Source organism: Colossoma macropomum, unplaced genomic scaffold (assembly GCF_904425465.1).
Source record: "Colossoma macropomum unplaced genomic scaffold, Colossoma_macropomum, whole genome shotgun sequence".
NCBI classification, from domain to species: Eukaryota; Metazoa; Chordata; class Actinopteri; order Characiformes; family Serrasalmidae; genus Colossoma; species Colossoma macropomum.
The window spans coordinates 9,166,906-9,188,433 of NW_023494808.1; the positions used below are offsets into that span (position 1 = coordinate 9,166,906).

The 21,528-nt window shown below is 41.3% G+C and overlaps 2 protein-coding genes across 3 annotated transcripts in view; both read left to right on the forward strand.

The window, feature by feature from the left end:
* cdc25d (cell division cycle 25 homolog d) overlaps positions 1-5,033 on the forward strand; it is a 16,437-nt gene extending 11,404 nt beyond the window's left edge. Inside the window, exons 11-13 of the mRNA XM_036557440.1 lie at positions 381-634; positions 3,140-3,257; positions 3,839-5,033. Of these exons, the coding sequence (XP_036413333.1) occupies positions 381-634; positions 3,140-3,257; positions 3,839-3,976 (510 nt within the window). The 3' untranslated portion in view covers positions 3,977-5,033. The remainder of the gene's footprint in view (positions 1-380; positions 635-3,139; positions 3,258-3,838) is intronic.
* A 3,512-nt stretch (positions 5,034-8,545) lies between these two features.
* Positions 8,546-17,449, forward strand: pgam1b (phosphoglycerate mutase 1b). Of its 2 annotated transcripts, none has more exons than XM_036557407.1 (5): positions 8,546-8,683; positions 8,883-9,036; positions 14,293-14,567; positions 15,766-15,946; positions 16,864-17,449. In XM_036557407.1, exons 2-5 carry the CDS (start codon positions 8,898-8,900, stop codon positions 17,031-17,033), a joined length of 765 nt encoding a protein of 254 aa, XP_036413300.1. In that variant the 5' UTR covers positions 8,546-8,683; positions 8,883-8,897; the 3' UTR covers positions 17,034-17,449. The 2 variants fall into 2 exon arrangements, with proteins under 2 accessions (XP_036413300.1, XP_036413301.1); XM_036557408.1 differs by having other exon boundaries at positions 8,546-8,679.
* Positions 17,450-21,528: the final 4,079 nt, after the last annotated feature.

A 21,528-nucleotide genomic window follows, 5' to 3' on the forward strand; every position in this document is an offset into this window, starting at 1 on the left:
CTATGAGGCTAATGGAGCCAACAAGTAATGGAAGCATCTGTACACCAATTAGCGTCAGGCTAACCGCATGTCTAAATCATTACGCAACCATGTGGAGTTGTTAAGTAATCTCTAATAGACCTGATTAGGTGGCTTCTGACACTGTGTGACACACTGTCTTCTATAAAACTCAACAAAAGTACATTAGCATAGCTGAAGACAGTAGTAGAAACCATTTATAGAGCCATGTTTATAGATGACCGTATGTCACAGTGTGAGAAACCACATAAGCTGGTGTTACATTTGGAGAAAACTGTGTAAATTTGGCTTTTTGAAAGTATCTCTTTAAGTTTTGCTGAGTTTGCTGGTTCTGGTTCTGTATGTTATCATTTTTCACACAGGGAGCGGTGAACCTGTACACGGAGGCTCAGATCCGCCAGGCTTTCCACCACAGCTTCTCCTCTTTCCAGACTTCTCCTGAGGCCCAGGTTGACGCCTGCAGCCCTGGAGGGGCCTCCCTGGCTGGCGTGCAGGGCCTGGGCAGTGGCGGGGGGGCGTGGACATCTGCAGCAGTAGAAGTTAAAGATGGAGGATCATCGCCGAGGAAGCTGATAGTGTTCCACTGCGAGTTTTCGTCAGAGAGAGGACCACGGCTGTGAGACTCACTAACTCACTGCATACATTACCTGTCATAAGTTTGGACACATGCCAACTCATTCCTGCTGTGTCCCACGTTTCAGAGTAACAGTGCAGACATCAAAATTATGAAATAACACACACGGTGACCAAAAGAGGGTTAAACACAGCAGTCTGAAGAGCAGCCCTGCGTGACTGATCACAGTGTTGTGGGTTCACTGCCCACGTCCACTTAGTTGCCACTGTTGGGCCTTTGAGCAAGGCGCTGAGCCCTCACTGCTCCAGGGGCGCCGTATCATGGGTGACCCTAAGCTCTGACCCCAGCTTTCTAAGCTGGGATGTGAGGACAAGAATTTCAGAAGTACAATGTACAATGATAATAAAGGTACTTACTTAATCTGGGGTGCTTTTCCAACAGGGCTGAAAAAGTCACACTACAGTCCAGTCGTATGCAAAAGTATGAACACCCCGGTCCAATTACACATATACATGTATACATACGTGTAATTTTATATATATATAAGAAAACCTCGTATCTCCATTTTTCCATTTTTGTCGTTTTTCAGTTTTTGACATTTTTGAAATCTGAAAATTCCTGTTGTTCTTTACATTGTGTGTAAATTTCATGATAAATGGACTAAAAGAAACAATTACTCAATTACTCTCAATTACTTGAGAAAAAGTCTGGTTCCACTGACTTACATTAAAAGTGCATATATATATATATATATATATATATATATATACACTGCTCAAAAAAATAAAGGGAACACTCAAATAACACATCCTAGATCTGAATGAATGAAATATTCTCATTGAATACTTTGTTCTGTACAAAGTTGAATGTGCTGACAACAAAATCACACAAAAATCATCAATGGAAATCAAATTTATTAACCAATGGAGGCCTGGATTTGGAGTCACACACAAAATTAAAGTGGAAAAACACACTACAGGCTGATCCAACTTTGATGTAATGTCCTTAAAACAAGTCAAAATGAGGCTCAGTATTGTGTGTGGCCTCCACGTGCCTGTATGACCTCCCTACAACGCCTGGGCATGCTTCTGATGAGGTGGCGGATGGTCTCCTGAGGGATCTCCTCCCAGACCTGGACTAAAGCATCCGCCAACTCCTGGACAGTCTGTGGTGCAACGTGACGTTGGTGGATGGAGCGAGACATGATGTCCCAGATGTGCTCAATCAGATTCAGGTCTGGGGAACGGGCGGGCCAGTCCATAGCTTCAATGCCTTCATCTTGCAGGAACTGCTGACACACTCCAGCCACATGAGGTCTAGCATTGTCCTGCATTAGGAGGAACCCAGGGCCAACCGCACCAGCATATGGTCTCACAAGGGGTCTGAGGATCTCATCTCGGTACCTAATGGCAGTCAGGCTACCTCTGGCAAGCACATGGAGGGCTGTGCGGCCCTCCAAAGAAATGCCACCCCACACCATTACTGACCCACTGCCAAACCGGTCATGCTGAAGGATGTTGCAGGCAGCAGATCGCTCTCCACGGCGTCTCCAGACTCTGTCACGTCTGTCACATGTGCTCAGTGTGAACCTGCTTTCATCTGTGAAGAGCACAGGGTGCCAGTGGCGAATTTGCCAATCCTGGTGTTCTCTGGCAAATGCCAAGCGTCCTGCACGGTGTTGGGCTGTGAGCACAACCCCCATCTGTGGACGTCGGGCCCTCATACCATCCTCATGGAGTCGGTTTCTAACCGTTTGTGCAGACACATGCACATTTGTGGCCTGCTGGAGATCATTTTGCAGGGCTCTGGCAGTGCTCCTCCTGTTCCTCCTTGCACAAAGGCGGAGGTAGCGGTCCTGCTGCTGGGTTGTTGCACTCCTACGGCCTCCTCCACGTCTCCTGGTGTACTGGCCTGTCTCCTGGTAGCGCCTCCAGGCTCTGGACACTACGCTGACAGACACAGCAAACCTTCTTGCCACAGCTCGCATTGATGTGCCATCCTGGATGAGCTGCACTACCTGAGCCACTTGTGTGGGTTGTAGAGTCCGTCTCATGCTACCATGAGTGTGAAAGCACCACCAACATTCAAAAGTGACCAAAACAACAGCCAGAAAGCATAGGTACTGAGAAGTGGTCTGTGGTCCCCACCTGCAGAACCACTCCTTTATTGAGTGTGTCTTGCTAATCGCCAATGATTTCCACCTGTTGCCTATTCCATTTGCACAACAGCATGTGAAATTGATTGTCAATCAGTGTTGCTTCCTAAGTGGACAGTTTGATTTCACAGAAGTTTGATTTACTTGGAGTTGTATTGTGTTGTTTAAGTGTTCCCTTTATTTTTTTGAGCAGTGTATATATATATATACTAATGTGCATGCCTACATCAATCAATCTACTTTTATTTTCCAGCTTGTATTTTCAGTTTTCTCAGTTTCCATGCCTACTGAACCCACAGAAAGTGTTATTATTATTATTGTTATTATTATTATTATTATTATTATTGAGTCAGTGTCTCAGTGATTGCTGTGTGCTGTTTGCGTGTTTGTAGGTGTCAGTATCTGCGTGAGTTGGACCGTGTTGTAAATGCTCAGGCTTATCCTCTACTCCTCTATCCTGAACTCTACCTGCTGCAGGGAGGATTCAAATGCTTCTACACCTGCTGCCCGGTAGCACACATACACACCGTTTATTTTTATACAATGGGATCATACATTTGTCCCATATGTATTAGAAATATATGTAAATATCTATATGTAATAATTATGGTCCCATATGTATTACACATATATGTAATAATAGTGTGTCCCTTATACATTATATATTTGTAGGGACCTCTATGTCATAATAGTATGTCCCATATGTGTTACATATATGTAAGTATCTATGCAATACATAAACATACAAATATGTATATAAAATTGCATGGTTTATTATTACATATGATTATGTATATGTAAGTGCTTGTATATAACATATATATATATATATATATATATATATATATATATATATAAGTGCCTATATGTAATAATAACATGTCTGATATATATTTATATCTAACACCGGTATATACATAGACATATAAGTGCTGTAAACCTATTGTGCATAATTACAAACAATTCAAAAACATAATTATTTAAAACATAATTCATCTGAGCCACACGTTTCCTCACATGGTTTGAATAAACTAAGCGTATCAGAGTCTACAGTCTCTCAGTATGTCTCTCTCTCTGTCTCTCTCTCTCAGGAGCTCTGTGAACCCTGTGCTTATGTGCCGATGCGTCACCGGGACTTTAGAGAGCAGCTCCACCGATTCAGCAGGAATAGGCGCTTGCATCATCGCAGGCGGCCAATCAGAGCTCAGCAGAGGACGGCACGCTTTTAGCGCTGACCACGAGCTGCGGGCCGGCCTCGTTCACATCACATCACATTAAAGAGGTCTGTTTGCAGTGCAGACAGTCTGTCGTGTACTGTAGTGATTTTGACAGCACTCAGCTAATAAAGTTAGACACCACTGTCTTTGCTTTCTCTCCTGTGGAGTAAACACTCTCTACATTGTCAGTGTGGACCCCCCAGAGTAAGACACCCCCCCACTGCTAATTGTCAGTTGTCCTTTGTTATTGCTTATTAAAGTGAGGTGGCACCATTAAGACATAAATCGATCAACGTTTCATTTTAGAATGTAATATTTTAAGTGTAGTTGGGGGCACAAATTCATGTGGGGTAAAATGTTATATGGATACTTGATGAAATAACTCAGGTTCAAGCAGAATGTGCTTTTAGTCATCTTGTATTCCCATAACAACATCATCTACTTTAGCCAGGCTAAAGCACAGCCGCCACATGGAGGGGTTAGTTTTAACACGCTGTTACATCTAAGGCTGGATTTACACGGTGAAACTTTCATGCAACTTTAGTTGCTTGAAACCTACATGAAACTAAATCGCGCATGAGCTGCGTGATGTAGAGCGTCCTGCAACTCACTCAAAACTCAGCTGCAACAGCTGCAAGCGTCTCAACACCTAATCAAAACACTGATAATGCATCACATGATCACAACAAAACACACACTTTCAAACTATTGATTTCACCAAATCAGTTGACAAGAAAATAAACAGGAGATTGTTTATTATTATTGGGTGGTTGAAAAGGAAAATTTCACTGTATAAAGCCAGCCTAAGAACCCCAAGATAAATAATGAGAAAAGTCCATAACCCCTCATAAAAATTCAAAACAGTCAATTTTTTGGAGGTTTTTTATGCAAAGATTCATCAACAACATGTTATAAAATCTTACACAGCACTCTGATCTAAAGTGGCGACTCTACATACCAGTTCAGTTTTACTCTTTGACTCAATATTGTTGTGTGTTGTCAATATATTCCAATATATATACAAAACACATTTGGAATATCTTTTCAATAAATTACATGTGAACCACCTCATGGACCTGACTTGTAACTCACTGACTCACTCAGTCGTTCCGTCACTCACTCATTCACATTTAGCAGGCTTTACATTCTCCAAAAGGGGGCGCCATTAACACTTTAATGGCTTTTGGTGCTTCATGAGAGCCGTGCTTTGCATCAGTGACACTGTGTTCTTGTTTTCTATGGATCCACTTAACCAGGAAAATAAAAGAGCTCAGGCACATAAAACCCACTAACTGAAATGTAGGCCTTGGTTTTTAGTGACAGTAAACGCTCTATGAGATGTTTGTTGAACTGCAGATGCTTTCAATGGTGGTTCAATGACAGCAAAACCTTCCTAACAGTTGAATGGCACTTTTAGAGACTTGGTGGTCTCCGGGGTGCAGTCACATCCTACAGCTGTCCAACTGTGATTCAAAATACACTTGTATTTCCTCTCAGGCTGGTTCACTACAGCTCCTGTTGTTTGAAACTTTGTAAAAGCAGTTGTTCGAAACTTCATAATTATTGCCCTGACAGTGGAGATGTGAAGCTGGTTAGTTAAAGCCACTACCTGATTTATGAAGGTCAGCGTCCTTGTCTTATTTCATCTGTGTACTCACTGATGTTGATGGATGACTAAAGGGTGTTTGGGCTGCATGTCACTTCATATTTAGACCCCAGTGTGGTGGGAAGACACGGCTGACCACTTCTAAAGACTCAGGTGTGCTTAAAAACAGATACGAATGAGAGCGTATGAGAAATTAGCTCTTGTCCATAAGACTTTTTGATATGCCAGTAGTTGCCAATACTTTTTTATATGTTTTTCATGTTTGCCTCACTAAAAAATTAGATTTCTCTCATTTTGATAGAATCATAGACATCCAAAGTCATGCAGCATTATTACGACCCATATTATGAAAAAAACAGTGGTATTTTTGAAAATTGGCACCGTCACACCATGAGGTAAACTAAAATATTCCAAGGCTAGTATGTTTTGTCCTGTGTATATTCACCCCTGAATGTCACCAAATCCTCTGAGGTCATTATTACAAGGTTGAAATATGGATAATACTACATATGTGCTACAAGATACTCCTATAGTAAAGTAAATCTACTATTCAACCTAAATACTATTGAGTCGTTACAATTGAGGGTTACAATCTATTTATATTTTACAATAAAACAATTGTTATTTTAACAATTATGCCTTCTTGAGCCTCAATTTAGCAATACTGGTTTTAAATCAATCATATAGAATTCCAAGCACCACCGAAGAGCTCGTCCTCACAGTCATGTGTGAAGGCTGAGGCCATATTTTGAGATAAAAAAAAAATGTTTTTCTGCTATTTTAACTACAATAATCTATATGTGACTATGAAATTTATGATTTAAATGACAAAGAAAACAAATGATAAATAAATATTCTAATATATATAATGAAAGTTGTTGTCCCCAGGAGTCGTGTCACTGGTGTTACAGCATAACAAAAACCTCTTATTTTGATATTAAAATCACACTGATGACATCGTTCGACTTCCTTTTACCTGTTTTCTGAGGATCTATGAAGAAAAGCTCATGGTGAGTCCACTGTGTCTTTCAGTTATCAGAGATTTTCTCATTTAGCTCATGATTTCATATGAAGCTTTTAGCTGAAGTCACTGGTGTGACCGTCTTTATTCTGAGGTAACTGTGAAAAAATAGAACACAAATGGATTAAATTACATATTTTAGTGGACATTCCATGATTGACAACATGTGGTTTGATGCTCTGTAGACAGATGCCCTACATGTTGAATTTTATGTAGCAGTGTTCATCTGTACTGTGTCTCTCACATAAATAAAAAAGATATTTTTATTTAGACCAAACAGGGGCAGATGCAATCATTAATTTCCCAATTTCTGTTTTTTTATACTGTTGCTTTCACTGCTATTGGTGCTTCATTATCCAGCTGTTGTTGGCCACAGCTACGCCGTACATAAGCAGAGTTTCCTTTTCTACAACTCTTTCTCCTCCCTCCCTCTCTTTGCTCATGCACCTAGCCCTGCCCTCTACAATAAGTGTCCTAGGCAAAATGAACCCTGTGAACATAGGCTGAGGAACGCGTAACCTAATACTCACATTCCTTGAACACCACAAAGCTATGAAGACAGTGTCTATTCTTTAAAAAAAATTGGAAAGCAATGGATCGGAATGTCTCCTTAACTATCTTTATTGGGTATCACTATTATTATTATTAATAAATAATAATAATAATAATAATAATAATAATAATAATAATATGCTGTGTTGTATTGTTTGATTGTCCTTTTTGATTGATGATCCGGTTGTGTCAGATTTTGCATACTTTGAAGGAATGTATCCCTCATATGCTCATGTTTGTATAACTGTATATTGGAACAATAGTGTATATTATTGTGCATATTGTGTATATGTTCATATATATATATATATATATATATATATATATATATATATTTCATTTTAATTTTCCACAGGTATGTAGTAGTTGTGCATTAAAGTGTACAGAAGTGTGTTCTCTGTAGAGGATCTCATTTGATTGGGGGCACACAAACCTTTGGATACTACTGTGCATGCCTACATCAATCAATCTACTTTTATTTTCCAGCTTGTATTTTCAGTTTTCTCAGTTTCCATGCCTACTGAACCCACAGAAAGTGTTATTATTATTATTATTATTATTATTATTATTATTATTATTGAGTCAGTGTCTCAGTGATTGCTGTGTGCTGTTTGCGTGTTTGTAGGTGTCAGTATCTGCGTGAGTTGGACCGTGTTGTAAATGCTCAGGCTTATCCTCTACTCCTCTATCCTGAACTCTACCTGCTGCAGGGAGGATACAAACGCTTCTACACCTGCTGCCCGGTAGCACACATACACACCGTTTATTTTTATACAATGGGATCATACATTTGTCCCATACGTATTATAAATATATGTAAATATCTATATGTAATAATTATATTCCCATATGTATTACACATATATGTAATAATAGTGTGTCCCTTATACATTATATATATATATATATATATATATATATATATATATATATGCTGTTGTCGGAAGAAAATCTCATATCCCCAAAATGACAACTTTACAGGAAAAGGGAAAAACCTACTTAATGTAAGTCAATTGAACCAAACTTTTTTTTGAAGTCATTTTGGGCCGTTTCTTTTTTGTATATTTAAGTACTACAAGAGGGCTTTGCGTCTAAGGTTTTCACTCATCTTCGCACCTGTGTAAATGTGATTTGTTTTGTACATTTGATAATACATTATATTGTTGAAATATTACAATAAAAAGAAGAAAAAAAACAAAGCCAACAAAAAAAAACTACACACTACAATACTTTCAGTACTTCAATACGTTTCACTTTTTTATTTCTAATTACGATCAATTCAATTTAAATGATCAGAATGAAAATTATAACAGTGTCAATAAGGTTCTAACACTTCGTGCTTGGACCCCTAGAAATGTTCAGCAAGAGGAAGTGACGCTCCTCGTATTAGGGACGCGGGTGACGTTCCAGTGACGTCACGAAGCCTGATCTTCGGTGCTCGCTGCGAAGCTGCTGGTCAAAGAAAACTCCAGACGGGCTCGTGCAGACAGTGACTGTCACCCCTCAGCTCCGCCGTGAGACCCTCTCTGCTGCAGCGTGGGTTCGTTTCTCCAGGCACAAATCGCTTTATTCTCCACCTTCTCGCTGGAATTTTCCGCTCCACCTTAAGTGGTGCTGCAGCTGCACTGGCGCTCGTACCGCTGCGCTGACTGCTCTGACCGCGATGCTGCGCCATTTAAGGTGGAGCGGAAAATTCCAACAAGAAGCCAACGACCGTGTTCTGTGTGTTTTCTCCCCAGTGTTCGTGACCCGAGATGGCGGCGTACAGGCTGGTGCTGATCCGCCACGGAGAGAGCAGCTGGAACTGCGAGAACCGGTTCTGCGGCTGGTTCGATGCTGATCTGAGCGAGACCGGAGTGGAGGAGGCCAAGAGAGGAGGAGAGGCGCTCAGAGGTAGCGGCTTCTCCGTCCTTGGGGCTGGATTAGAGGGAGGCTGTGACATTGGAGAGAGAGAGGGAGGGAGGGAGGGAAGTAGGGAGAGAGAGAATGAGGCAGCAGTGGAGAACGCAAAAGAGAAATGGCCACGACTTTGTAAGGCGCGAGTACGAGATAATTAAGTTGTGGCCACGACTTAGTAGGGCGTGAGAATGAGATAAGTAAGCCTTGACCACAGCTTAATGAGGCATGGTCTCGTTCCCATGCCTTACTAAGACGTGGCCATGACTTAGTTATCTCATTTCCATACCCTACTAAGTAGTGGCCACACATTAGGATCTTATTCCCACGCGTTAATACAGCATGGCCACACATTATTTACATGGGATGTCACCAGCAGAGTCCTAAAGATGGAAGAGAAGCAAGACAGCATGAAGGAAAGAATGAAAAACAAGAAAGAAAGTTAGTTTAATATAGTGGAGTACGGAGCCCTGCTGGTGACATCCCATATAAATAAAGATAATGTGTGGCCACACCTTATTAATGTGTGGGAACGAGATCCTAATGCATGCCTACGACTTACTAAGGCGTGTGAATGAGATCCTTATGCATGGCCACAACTTAGTAAAGCGTGGAAACTATATAAATAAGTCGTGGGAACGAGATAATTAAGTTGTGGCCATGACTTAGTAAGGCATGGAAACTAGATAACTAAGTCGACTTAGTAAGGCGTTCGGAATGAGATCATGCCTTGCTAAGTCGTGGCCATGACTTAGTAAGGCGTGGGAATGAGATCATGCCTTACTAAGTCATGGCCACGATTTAGAGTCTTGTTCCCATGACTTGCAAAGTCGTGGCCACGCATTATTTTTATTTATACAGGATGTCACCAGTGGGGACTCCGTAGAATTTTCTCAGAGAAAAAATAAAACAAAAAATATAAAATGTGCTGTAACTTTTGCACAGGTTGCATTTTATGTTCTACTTAAACTTTAAAGTTGGAATTTTGAAGTTAAACTTTGTAAATGAACTGAAATTGTGCAGAAAAATGTCAGATTTCTGTTCTCTGTAGACCAGTGGTCTCCAACCCTGGTCCTGGAGATCTGCCTTCGAGTTTAGTTCCAACCTGCATGTTACAGGCTGCCCCCTCCTTACCGAACACTAATACATCTGATCTGAAGTTCATCAGTGGAGCAGGTGTGGCGACTGTGGTTGGAGTTAGACACTGTGGGAAGGTAGATCTCCAGGACCAGGGTTGGAGGACCTGCTGACATATTTTTCACTTCACAAAACATGTAGAGAGAGGAAACGAGAGAGCGTAAGGGTCATTCTACAAAAACGTCCACTTTTCTATCTGTCCATAGGAGTCACTGGTGTTACTGATCGTCATCGGTGTTACACATAAGAAAGGAAACACCAGAGAAATTTTAATGAACAATGCATTTTACAAAATGAGCATCAAACCACATGATGTCAATCATGGAACATCCACTAAAATATGTAATTTAATCCATTTATATTCTATTTTTTCACAGTTAATTCAGAATAAAGTCGGTCACACCAGTGACTTCAGCTAAAAGCTTCATATGAAATCATGAGCTAAATGAGAAAATCTCTGATAACCGAAAGACACAGTGGACTCACAATGTGCTTTTCTTCATAGATCTTCAGAAAACAGGGAAAAGGAAGTGAAGTGATGTCATCAGTGTGATTTTAATATCAAAATAAGAGATTTTTGTTATGCAGTAACACCAGTGAAACGACTCCTGGGGACTTTCATTATATATTTTATAATATTTATTTGGCATTTGTTTTCTATATGTCATCTAATTCATATGTACCATAGTCATGTATAGATTATTGTAGTTAAAATAGCAGAAAAACATGTTTTTTACCTCAAATTATGGCCTCAGCCTTCACACATGACTGTGAGGACGAGCTCTTCTGTGGTGCTTGGAATTCTATATGATTGATTTAAAAACCAATATTGCTAAATTGAGGCTCTATAAGGTGTTACTGTTAAAATAACTTATTGTTTTATTTTAAAATATAAATAGATTGTAACCCAAACATGTTTTTCAAGTGTAATATATCTGGAAATGCTAGGGACGCAAAAATGGACGTTTCTGTAGAATGACCCATAAAGCAAATAAAAGTAGCAAACAAAAACATATTAAAGAAAGAAAAAGGGACTTTTCGAGAGAGAGAGAGAGAGTTTCGAGAGAGAGAGAGAGAGAGAGAGAGAGAGAGAGCACTGTGTTTGTGTGCATATGTATTAGGTGTGTAACAATATACATACAGAGAGTGGACAAAATAACAGAAACACCCCCATTTATTAGCTTTTCCTCTACCCTACATTCATCGTTTCTCGGTTTCTGACCACACTGTTGCTGTTGTCCAGATGTTATTTGGCTGCTGGATCTTTATCAGCAGTGATGCCGACATGGTATTTTTTCCACGATCAGTTGAGAGTTGTCCACCACCCAAGAGCGGCTCTGTGGTCAGAAACTGACCACAGATGAAGGTCTTAAGGATGGCTAACATGTTGTGCATCAAAAAGATGAAGCTACAAGTGGAGTTTCTGATGGATAATATGGCCAGTAAACATACACAGTGTGTAAAAACCAATACAGCAACACCGCTGTGCCTGATACACTCGTACTGCATGGAGGTGTGTTAGTGTGTGTTGCGCTGGTCTGAGTGGATCAGACACAGTAGTGCTGCTGGAGTTTTTAAACACCTCCGTGTCACTGCTGGACTGAGAATAGTCCACCAACCAAAAATATCCGGCCAACAGCGTCCCGTGGGCAGCGTCCTGTGACCACTGATGAAGGACTCGAGGATGACCAACACAAACTGTGCAGCAGCAGATGAGCTATCGTCTCTGACTTTACATCTACAAGGTGGACTGACAAGGTAGGAGTGTCTAATAGAGTGGACAGTGAGTGGACACAGTGTTTAAAAACTCCAGCAGCACTGCTGTGTCTGATCCACTCGTACCAGCACAACACACACTAACGCACCACCACCACATCAGTGTTACTGCAGTGCTGAGAACGATCCACCACCCAAATAGTACCTTCTCTGTGAGGATCCATGGGGGTCCTGACCACTGAAGAACAGGGTGAAAGGGGTCTAACAAAATACAATGAGTGTAGATACAAGGAGGTGGTTTTAGCGTTGTGGCTGATTGGTCTATGAATGAATGTACATATGTGTGGGTTCTTATGGCTGGATTGGAACCATAAGAGGTGGGTGCGTGGGTGGTGCTGCTGTATGTATGTTTGGGGGGTTTTAGGGGACAATTCTGAGTTTATATTTTGAATATACAGCGTTCTACACTGTTATATAGCTAACATTGGATTATTAGCACCAGTTAGCCATCATAAACGGGCCAGAAACCGGCGAGTCTCCTGGAAATTTCTGGAAATTCCGCGCTAGATGGCATGTTTAAGCACCTAAAAAGTCAGTTTATCACGTGTGTAGAATTCTGTGTTGAAGACTGTCCTTCATTTTAGCTGTAAATAACCTCTTTCTCCTCTCTCTGTCGTGTTGTTAGCGCCTCTTCTCTCCGGCTGGAGACTTGTGCAGTGCGTCATGGGAGTTGTAGTTTTTTGTGACGTCAGCTCCGCTTTAACTGCGTTCTAACGGTTCGCTTGCAAAACTACAAATCACAGCGCAGGCGATAAACGAACTCATAAGAAAACAGTGTATGCTAATAAAATAACAGCTTCTGTTTAGTCCTACTTTAGCACAAAAGTTTTAACAGATGATTAAAAAAACTTGAATTTATTGAGAGTTTTTGTTCCTACACCGCTGGCTGTTGTAGAAAGCTTTTGTCTGAAGAACACGTCATCAGGATAAACAGATCATTTTCAGTGTAAATGATTAAACTGCCCACAATCAGTAGTCCTTATTTTCAGAGCTGCCCACACAGGCTGTCATAATCATATGCTCGGTTAAATCCTCTTCTCATCAAAGTCCCACCGTTCAGTGTGCTGTGTGTACGAGGCGTGTGCTGAGGGATGTTGCTGCTCAGTGAAATCACTGTGTGGGATCAGCTCTTACATTGTGATTAGAGTCTGTCTTTAAGCCCCCGTAGGAGTTTATTCAGCAATTGTGTCTTTTCAGTCAAGAGTCTGTAATTTTCCAGTGGGATGCTGAATACAATCTCTGCTCTGACACTACAGACTGTCTCACATCCTGCATCACTGAGAATGGTTGAATATACCAGCCACATTCTCTCAGAATCAAGCCTGGAAGAGTTCATTTCTCTTCTTTTTCTTCTTTTCTTTCTTGTTTTTCCTTGCTATTTTTTTTTCTTCTTGCTTGCTTCTCTCTCTCTCTCTCTCTCTCTCTCTTCTCTCTCTCTCTCCTCTCCCTCTCCCTCTCCTGATAAATATGCCAGCACACCTGGTCAAATTCCATATTTTGTGAATTATCTTAGTGAAAATGAAGTTAACACAGACAACACACTTAAATATGCCTTTTTTAATATTATTTTTCATATTATTGTGTGTAAATTGAGTTTAACTTTCATTTTTTTTACTTTTCAAGTTTAAATACAACATAAAATATAGCCTGTGCAAAAGTTATGGCACATTTTATATTTTGTTTTACTTTCTTCTTCCCACTATGTTAAACTTTTTCTTTGGTTTTTCATTTCTTCCTTCTTGCTCTCTTACGTCTTTTTTCCTGCCTTTATTCCTCTCTCTTTCTTTCATGCTTCGTTTTCTGCCTTGCTTGTATTTCTCTCTGTATTTCTCTTTTGCGTTTTCACTTGCTACTTCATTCTCTCTCTTCTTCTCTCTTCTTTCTCTCTCTCTCTTTCCCCCCACCTGTCCCTCTTTTTCTTGCTTCTCTTTTTATTTCTCTGTTTGTTCCTTGCTTGCCTCTTTCTATCAGACCTGAAAAAAAGAGCCTAAATACACTTGAAGCACTGAGCCTGAGAGAGTGTCTGAAAACAGACGAAAGAAAACAAAATGTGAGTAAACAGAAAATCTCAGCGCACTGAGATCCTGAACCAGGAGCTCAAAGAGGGAAGTCAGCCTGGGAACAGAATCAGGATTATGACAAAAGATGGAAAGGAAAGAGCTGAATGTAATCTTGATATAAAACCATTTGTAATGGTAATGCATGGTGTAAGACTTTCCACTGGAGGTCTCCAGAGCTGTGGAGGAGAGGGGCTTTGTGGAGGAGCCTCTGTGAAGGCTGTAGGCCTTAAGGAACAAAAACACTAAACACAGCTGTCACTCTCCTCTTTTCTCTTCCCAGAGGCCGGTTATGAGTTTGATGTGTGCTACACGTCAGTGCTGAAGCGGGCCATTAGGACTCTGTGGCTGGTTCTGGACAGTATTGATCAGATGTGGCTTCCTGTGCACCGTTCGTGGCGTCTGAACGAGCGTCACTACGGCGGCCTGACGGGGCTGAACAAGGCCGAGACGGCAGCCAAGCATGGAGAGGAGCAGGTGAAGATCTGGAGGCGCTCGTATGACATCCCACCACCACCCATGGAGTCTGACCACGACTTCTACTCCACCATCAGCCAGGTGAGCCAACGGAGCTGATCTCGGATCAGGTTTAGCCAAAAAACTAGTCGATTTCCATGTGAAAATCTGAGGGGGGCTGATCCTCGAACCTTATCCTCACCTCCAGTAAGTTTATGTACAGTAAAAATGGAAAATTTGATCTAGGGCTACAACCATTATTTAATCGGTGGACTGTTATTCGATTAGTCATGCTCTCTGTAGTTCCTCTTTGTTTACTAAGTCATATCGCCTCCTGCACCTCCTGTAGTGTATTACAGTCTGTCAGAATGACTGTGTGGATCATATGAACGTTATAGAGGCTTTTTAAATGAAACAGTAGAAGCCATATCGCCCCCTACGCTTCCTGTAGTGTATTACAGTCTGTCAGAGTGACTGTGTGGATCATATGAACATTATAGAGGCTTTTTAAATGAAACAGTAGAAGCCATATCGCCCCCTACGCTTCCTGTAGTGTATTACAGTCTGCCAGAGTGACTGTGTGGATCATATGAACATTATAGAGCACTTTTTAAATAAAACATGAAGAGAAATGAATGAATAACCCAAATAAAGTAGAACGATCACTAAATCATCTGTAGAAACAATATAAAATGATAACCGTAAAACATTTAAAAAGTCATCCTAAATAGTTATTCTAAATAGTTGCAAAGCAACCGATCACATAAACAACATGCAGATTCATGTAGCTTACAGAGAGCCTTCAGTCCGACGGCCACAGCTGCCCAGCAAAACACCAAAATAACCACTGTTTGGTTTAATTCCTGCTCTGTGTTTACTGGGAATAAACGGCGTTTGGTGAAGCTACTCACAGTGAGCCTGAGGACCATGACTGCCGTGTTACTTCAGCAGAGGATAATGTATATGTAAATAGACTGTGTCGGATATTGGATGACGCAACTGCGCGGGCAGGAGTGGGACAAAACGTTACGGTTGTGGGTGGGAGCGGGACAAATTATTTCCATTTTCTGTGGGAGTGGGATAAAATCTTGAGGGAGAGGGCGGAAGTGGGACTGACCGTCCCGCGCAGACGTCTAGCCTTGAGCCTAAAAACAGCACGTTGGTGTTTTTCTGAAGTCGCCCATGTTGATGACTAATCAGCTTTGCTGACTAATCGTTGCAGCCCTGCTGTGAGTACATTTCTATCCCTGTGATCGTTGTAGATTTTGAAGGATGTCTTATTCGAGGCCTGTCTTTACAGGATCGTCGCTATGCCGACCTGACGGAGGACCAGCTGCCGTCGTGCGAGAGCCTGAAGGACACAATCGCCCGTGCTCTGCCCTTCTGGAACGAGGAGATTGTCCCCCAGATCAAAGATGGAAAGAGGGTGCTCATCGCCGCCCACGGCAACAGTCTCCGTGGTATCGTCAAGCACCTGGAGGGTGAGGACCCGTCCCACATTACCTCCTGAGCCCTTAAATCCGTTATCTCCATCTCTGCATCTTGAGAGCTTCAAACTGCAGTTTCCTCCGATTCCTCCACCCGTTTCTCTGCGTATCCTGCTTCTCTGCGTTCCTAACGTGAACACACTACTCGCAAAAAAAGTAGCTGGTACACTACAGAAGTATTTGATTTGAGACAAAGCTTCAAGGGCTGGGTTCTTTGCTCAGATTTGAGCTTTCCAACTTAGTGGTTTATTAGGCACTTTTTCCACTGCATGGTACTGACTCGACTCGACTTGACTTGACTCAACTCTACTTGCTTTTTTTGGTTTTCCATTAGGCAAAAGTTGGTAACTGGTATCTGATACCCGGTACTTTTTGGTACCATCTCCGACGAGGTTCCAGGTCAGGTGAGCTGAGCTGATACCAAAAGGTGACGTAAAAACGCTACGGTCTACTGGTTGGTTGGAGAGAATTGCTAAACTCATATGCTAATGTTAGCTACCAGGTTAGCATAGCCTCTTGCGTCGCCCTTTTTGAGCAACTAGAATCGTCTTGTCTGTTTTTTCCACCAAAAGCGAGTCGAGTCGAGTCGAGCCGCGTCGCGTCAGTACTCGTTTTCCATTTTTCAAAGAAATCTGCATGGATATTTTTGCACACCTCCAAAGTTCAGTCTTAGAAGTTGGTTTGCTTTTTCTGCTTCTCACAATCCAAATAATCCAAACACATTCAGTGATGTTGAGGCCTGGTGGCTATACACACACACACACACACACACACACACACACACACACACACACATATATATATATATATATATGGTGGTTTTGACTTGCAATAATAATAAGAGAATGCAGATTTTGAGGTTATGAGCTGCTACATGTAGAATCTCAGTCTTGTGTTTGTGTGTTTTTCAGGTATGTCTGAGGAGGCCATCATGGAGCTGAACTTGCCCACTGGAATCCCCATCCTGTACGAGCTGGACAAGAACCTGAAGCCAGTCAAGCCAATGCAGTTCCTCGGTGACGAGGAGACTGTCCGCAAGGCCATGGAGGCTGTCGCTGCTCAGGGCAAGGCCAAGAAGTAGAGAGTGAAGAGGAAAGTGAGAAGGAGTGAGGCTGGGGGAGGAGAAGGGAAGAAGGCACTGGAGAAATAGATTCATCTGGCCCTGGGTATTACAGTATAACATATGCTGAATAGTGTACACAATGCTGTCTTGCTGGCTGCAATCACTGAAGAAACATTCTGTGTTTTAAAATGGGCCCAATAACTGACTTAGGATAAATTATTGATCAGTTCCAGCCTGCATTCCAGAGCACTCCATACGGACCATATAGACAAATCAGTCTCTCTCAGGCATAGAGCACACACACCCAACAAACACACCAAACCAACACTGATGTTCTAAAGCTGGCAGTTTGGGGAGAACATTCTACAACTGTGTGAATGGTGGGAAAATAATCTAGAACATTGTGAATGGGGGGGAGGGGTACAACAACTCTAGAACAGTGTGATTGGGGGGTAAAATATTTTAGAACAGTGTGAATGTGGGGAGAACATAATATTCTAGAACGGTTGGAATGGGAGAGCATTCTGCACAGTGTGAATGGTGGGAGAATATTCTAGAACAGTGTGAATGGTAGAGTAATTCTAAAACAGTGTGAACTGTGAGGGGTAAAACATTACAGAACAGTGAGAATGTGGGGAGAACATAATATTCTAGAACGGTTTGAATGGGAGAGCATTCTAGAACATTGTAAATGAGGACATTCCTGAACAGTGTGAAGGCTTCTGACGTGTATGTTGGCTCTAGAACATTTTGGACCTCCCCCCAAGCCCTGAGAACCAGTTTGAGAACCAATATTCTAGAGTCTCCAAATGAACAATCACGTACAGGTGTGGCACACAAACCAAACGTTCTAGTTTGCTGGTGTTTGTTGGCTCTAGAACATTTTGGAACCACCCCCCCCCCAGCCCTGAGAACCAATGTTCTAGTGTCTCCAAACAAACAATCACAGGTATGGCACACAAACCAGACGTTTTAGTTTGCTGATGCTTGTTGGCTCTAGAACATTTTGGAACCACAGCCCTGAGAACCAATGTTCTAGTGTCTCCAAACAAACAATCACAGGTATGGCACACAAACCAGACGTTTTAGTTTGCTGATGCTTGTTGGCTCTAGAACATTTTGGAACCACCCCCCAAGCCCTGAGAACCAATGTTCTAGAGTCTCCAATCGAACAATCACATACAGTATGGCACACAAACCAGACGTTCTAGTTTGCTGGTGTTTGTTGGCTCACTGTGCTCTGGCCTTTATGAATATTCCATGTTTTCCATGCTCCTTGTGTAAATGCACAGCATTAGACGCTCATGAAGATTTAAGAAGCATTTCAAACGTTACTGTAACCTCGAGCACTGAAGGCACCGTCACTTAGAAACCGCACATTTCAAAGGAAGGTACTTGGCTTTGCTCTGTAGTGGCAACTCTGCAGTAACTGTATCCAGGCAACGGCGTTTACTGGCGACAGGGCAGCGAATGAATTAGATTTTTTTTTTTTTTTTTTTTTCTTTTAACAGAAAAGAGACTAAATGTGTTGCGTTCCAAATCGCTACATGAGTCACGCTAAGCCTGGACGCCCACAGCACGGCACTTAAAATACACCACCAAAAAACAAAAAAATCATATATGCCATTTCAGAGCAACCTGCATTTTAGTTCTCCACTCGAGCTGAGGAAGAATTAGCATGATGGGTTATTAGAGATATCTGAGGGTTCTTCCTAACGTACTGAGCCAGTTTAGTCTTAGAAGCAGCTCTTATAGAAGGTTGTTTTTTTCTCTTTCTGCTTCTAAACTGTGTGTTAAATATGATAAGTAGATTAACTGTGTTGCTCACAGTGTTGCTTGGGCCCCATTTCTGAACCCTCGAGTACACTTGTTTAAATGTCGTCTTCCTGAGATGTTACAGAAAAATAAACATATATATATATATATATATATATATATATATTATATATATATATAATAATAATATATATATATTTGCTCACTATTGGAAATGTTACATCCCTAAGCTTATTAGTTATGCTTAGTATATTCTAATATATTTTGGCTTGACTGAATGGCACTGTCCTGTATGAACCTACACTGAAGTTTGTGTGCAATCACTAATAAATGTTGGCTAAGCAGAAAGATTCTCAGTGTGGCACTTTTTTAGTTGCAAACGACGAAATAAATCACTGCTGTTGATGTTTATATGGTTTTATGTACCAAAAGCAGTCATATTTTATTTTTACCTGACCATTTTCTATCTTCTCTTTATTAATTAGAATTAAACAGGCTGTTACTGTACTGTTGTTACTGTGCCTTGAAGACTGACCTATGTAAATGACCTCTGTTCTGATTGGCTGCCCTATTCTGGGCTTCATTCAGAAAGCAGTCTTGTTTTCAATTTTCAAGTTGATTTGTCATTTGCACAACATGTCAGGACATTCATGCACTGAAATGCTTGTGAGGCTCAGGTAATCACACTACAGCAGGACAGCATTATATACATACTATATACATATGTTTTTGGGCTGGAACAGTGGGTGCGCCCCAGTATTCGCCCGGTACGGAGCCCATAAGGGGCTGTGGTTTACAAAAAAAACGGTAATGACATTGTGTTCCCCAGCAAACGTTTTGCGAATGCAATTAATTTTGCAAGAGAACGCAAAAATATTGCAAAAGAGTGCAAAACCACTGTAAAAGAATGCAGTGTCATTGCAAAAAAAATCTTTGCCATCGCATTTCAGGGGGTCTGTAGCCTGATCAGTAATCAGCTTAATCAGTAATCAGATAGATTAGATAGTGTAATAAATTAAATAGGCAGTATTGGCTAACAGAGAATATTAATTCTCTCACAAAGGGTCGGCCTTAGTCTGTCTGCATAGGAGATTCTAGACACTGGAAAGCCCCTGGGTTCACAGACCGGCGTGTGTGTACCTACTGACCCAGTGCAGAGAGGGGCAAGATGACCATGAAAGGTAAAGCAGGCTGGTAAAAACCGGTTCAAACCAGTTTTTAGGAGTGAGCTCAACATGCGATGGCCAAATTGATGGACGAAGAGATGCACCTATTAGAGAATGAGCTAATATCAAAATTTGAGAAGTAAGGTGGGGGGATATCAAACTACCCCACATAAATGGTATAATCTGTTGTATGGAACACATACAGTTGGGTCTCTCGAGACTCTGTGCCACCTGATGCTGAAATAAAGAAGAAGCCTTTTTCCCTCTTCCACAAACTCAGCGTCTGAATACTCTTTCCTTTTTGACATCTTTTGAGAACGTAGACTTAAAACAGTTATTAGTTTAAGTGTTTAGCTGGTATTAAAATATTTCATTTTTACTCAAAATATTATGTCAGAGGCCAGGGGTTGAAGGGGATAGCCCTTGGTTCTAAGCCCCGCACGTGTGCCATCATAACGAAAATAATTGCGCTGTCGCAAGTTGACACATTAAACTCGCATGCACAGAAATTTTGCCAATGCGCAGTGTACATACTAATAAACTTGCATAAAAATGTGTCGCTCATCTGTGTAGCTGTGCGGCTAAACATGCTGTGTTTAAGACCACTTAAATTACTTCTATAAAGTTCTGTTTACATTCTGAATTTGCAACTGATGAGAAGCATTTTAGTCTGAGAATTGCTGTAAATTTACTTTATCTGTCATCAGTCACTCAGGGCGGTGCAACAAATTCAGCAGCACAGTGGAAGCAGACAGAAGAGCACATTTATAAACATGAATTTTTGATAAGCTCACTGCTTTGCTCATTCAAAAGCAAAGGGAAATCTTGGTCGCCACTGTGGGTTAAGCATACATATACATACCTAGATGGTGCGTTGGGTCCAGCTAAGCATGTCAACGGCACCGCCATTTTAGGGCGGTCAACACCTCAGCTGGACTGCATTCAATACAATTACAGAGCGACAGTTTAAGAAAGATACTGTCCAGAATTACGCTATTTCAAGAATATAGCACTTAGAAAGCGGGATAGGATGTTTGTGATATGCGTATTAATATTAATAATGTTATTAATAAACAATATTGTTTGTGTGATGTTTGTGTAGATATGGCCGTGTGGTTGGTGAGGCACAGAGAACCTGTTAAAGTGATTGTTTTTTGTCTGGTTTTATATTAAGCTTATTTCATTTAATAGTCTATTCGGGGGTTCTTAACTTTATGTAGTAGTTATTTATTTACATAATGCTTCGTAGCTTGGTAAGTTATAGCATTAATCTGTGTAGATATTCATAATAGATTAACGTAAGCACCTTCTTACTCAAAGCTTCTTATTCGCCAGCTTCTTGTTCGAATTTTCCCGTTCCACCTTAAGTGGTGCAGCTTCAGGCACCAGACAGTGACTGCTGCACCATTTAAGGTGGAACAGGAAAACTCGAGCAAAAAGCTGGCGAATAGGAAGCCAACGTAGCTTCGTCCTTAAAGATTAGAAGTGATTCACACATTGATGGATTTGCTGATTGTGTTTCTAGCAGAGCGCTAAACTCACGTCAGGTGCAGACTGAATACTTTCCCGCT

Excerpts from the sequence above, each read along its gene's own strand:
- pgam1b (XM_036557407.1), top strand. The coding sequence starts at position 8,898 with ATGGCGGCGTACAGGCTGGTGCTGATCCGCCACGGAGAGAGCAGCTGG. Across the intron at positions 14,568-15,765 it reads TCTACTCCACCATCAGCCAG|GATCGTCGCTATGCCGACCT; the intron begins GTGAGCCAACGG and ends CTGTCTTTACAG. Across the intron at positions 15,947-16,863 it reads TATCGTCAAGCACCTGGAGG|GTATGTCTGAGGAGGCCATC; the intron begins GTGAGGACCCGT and ends TGTGTTTTTCAG.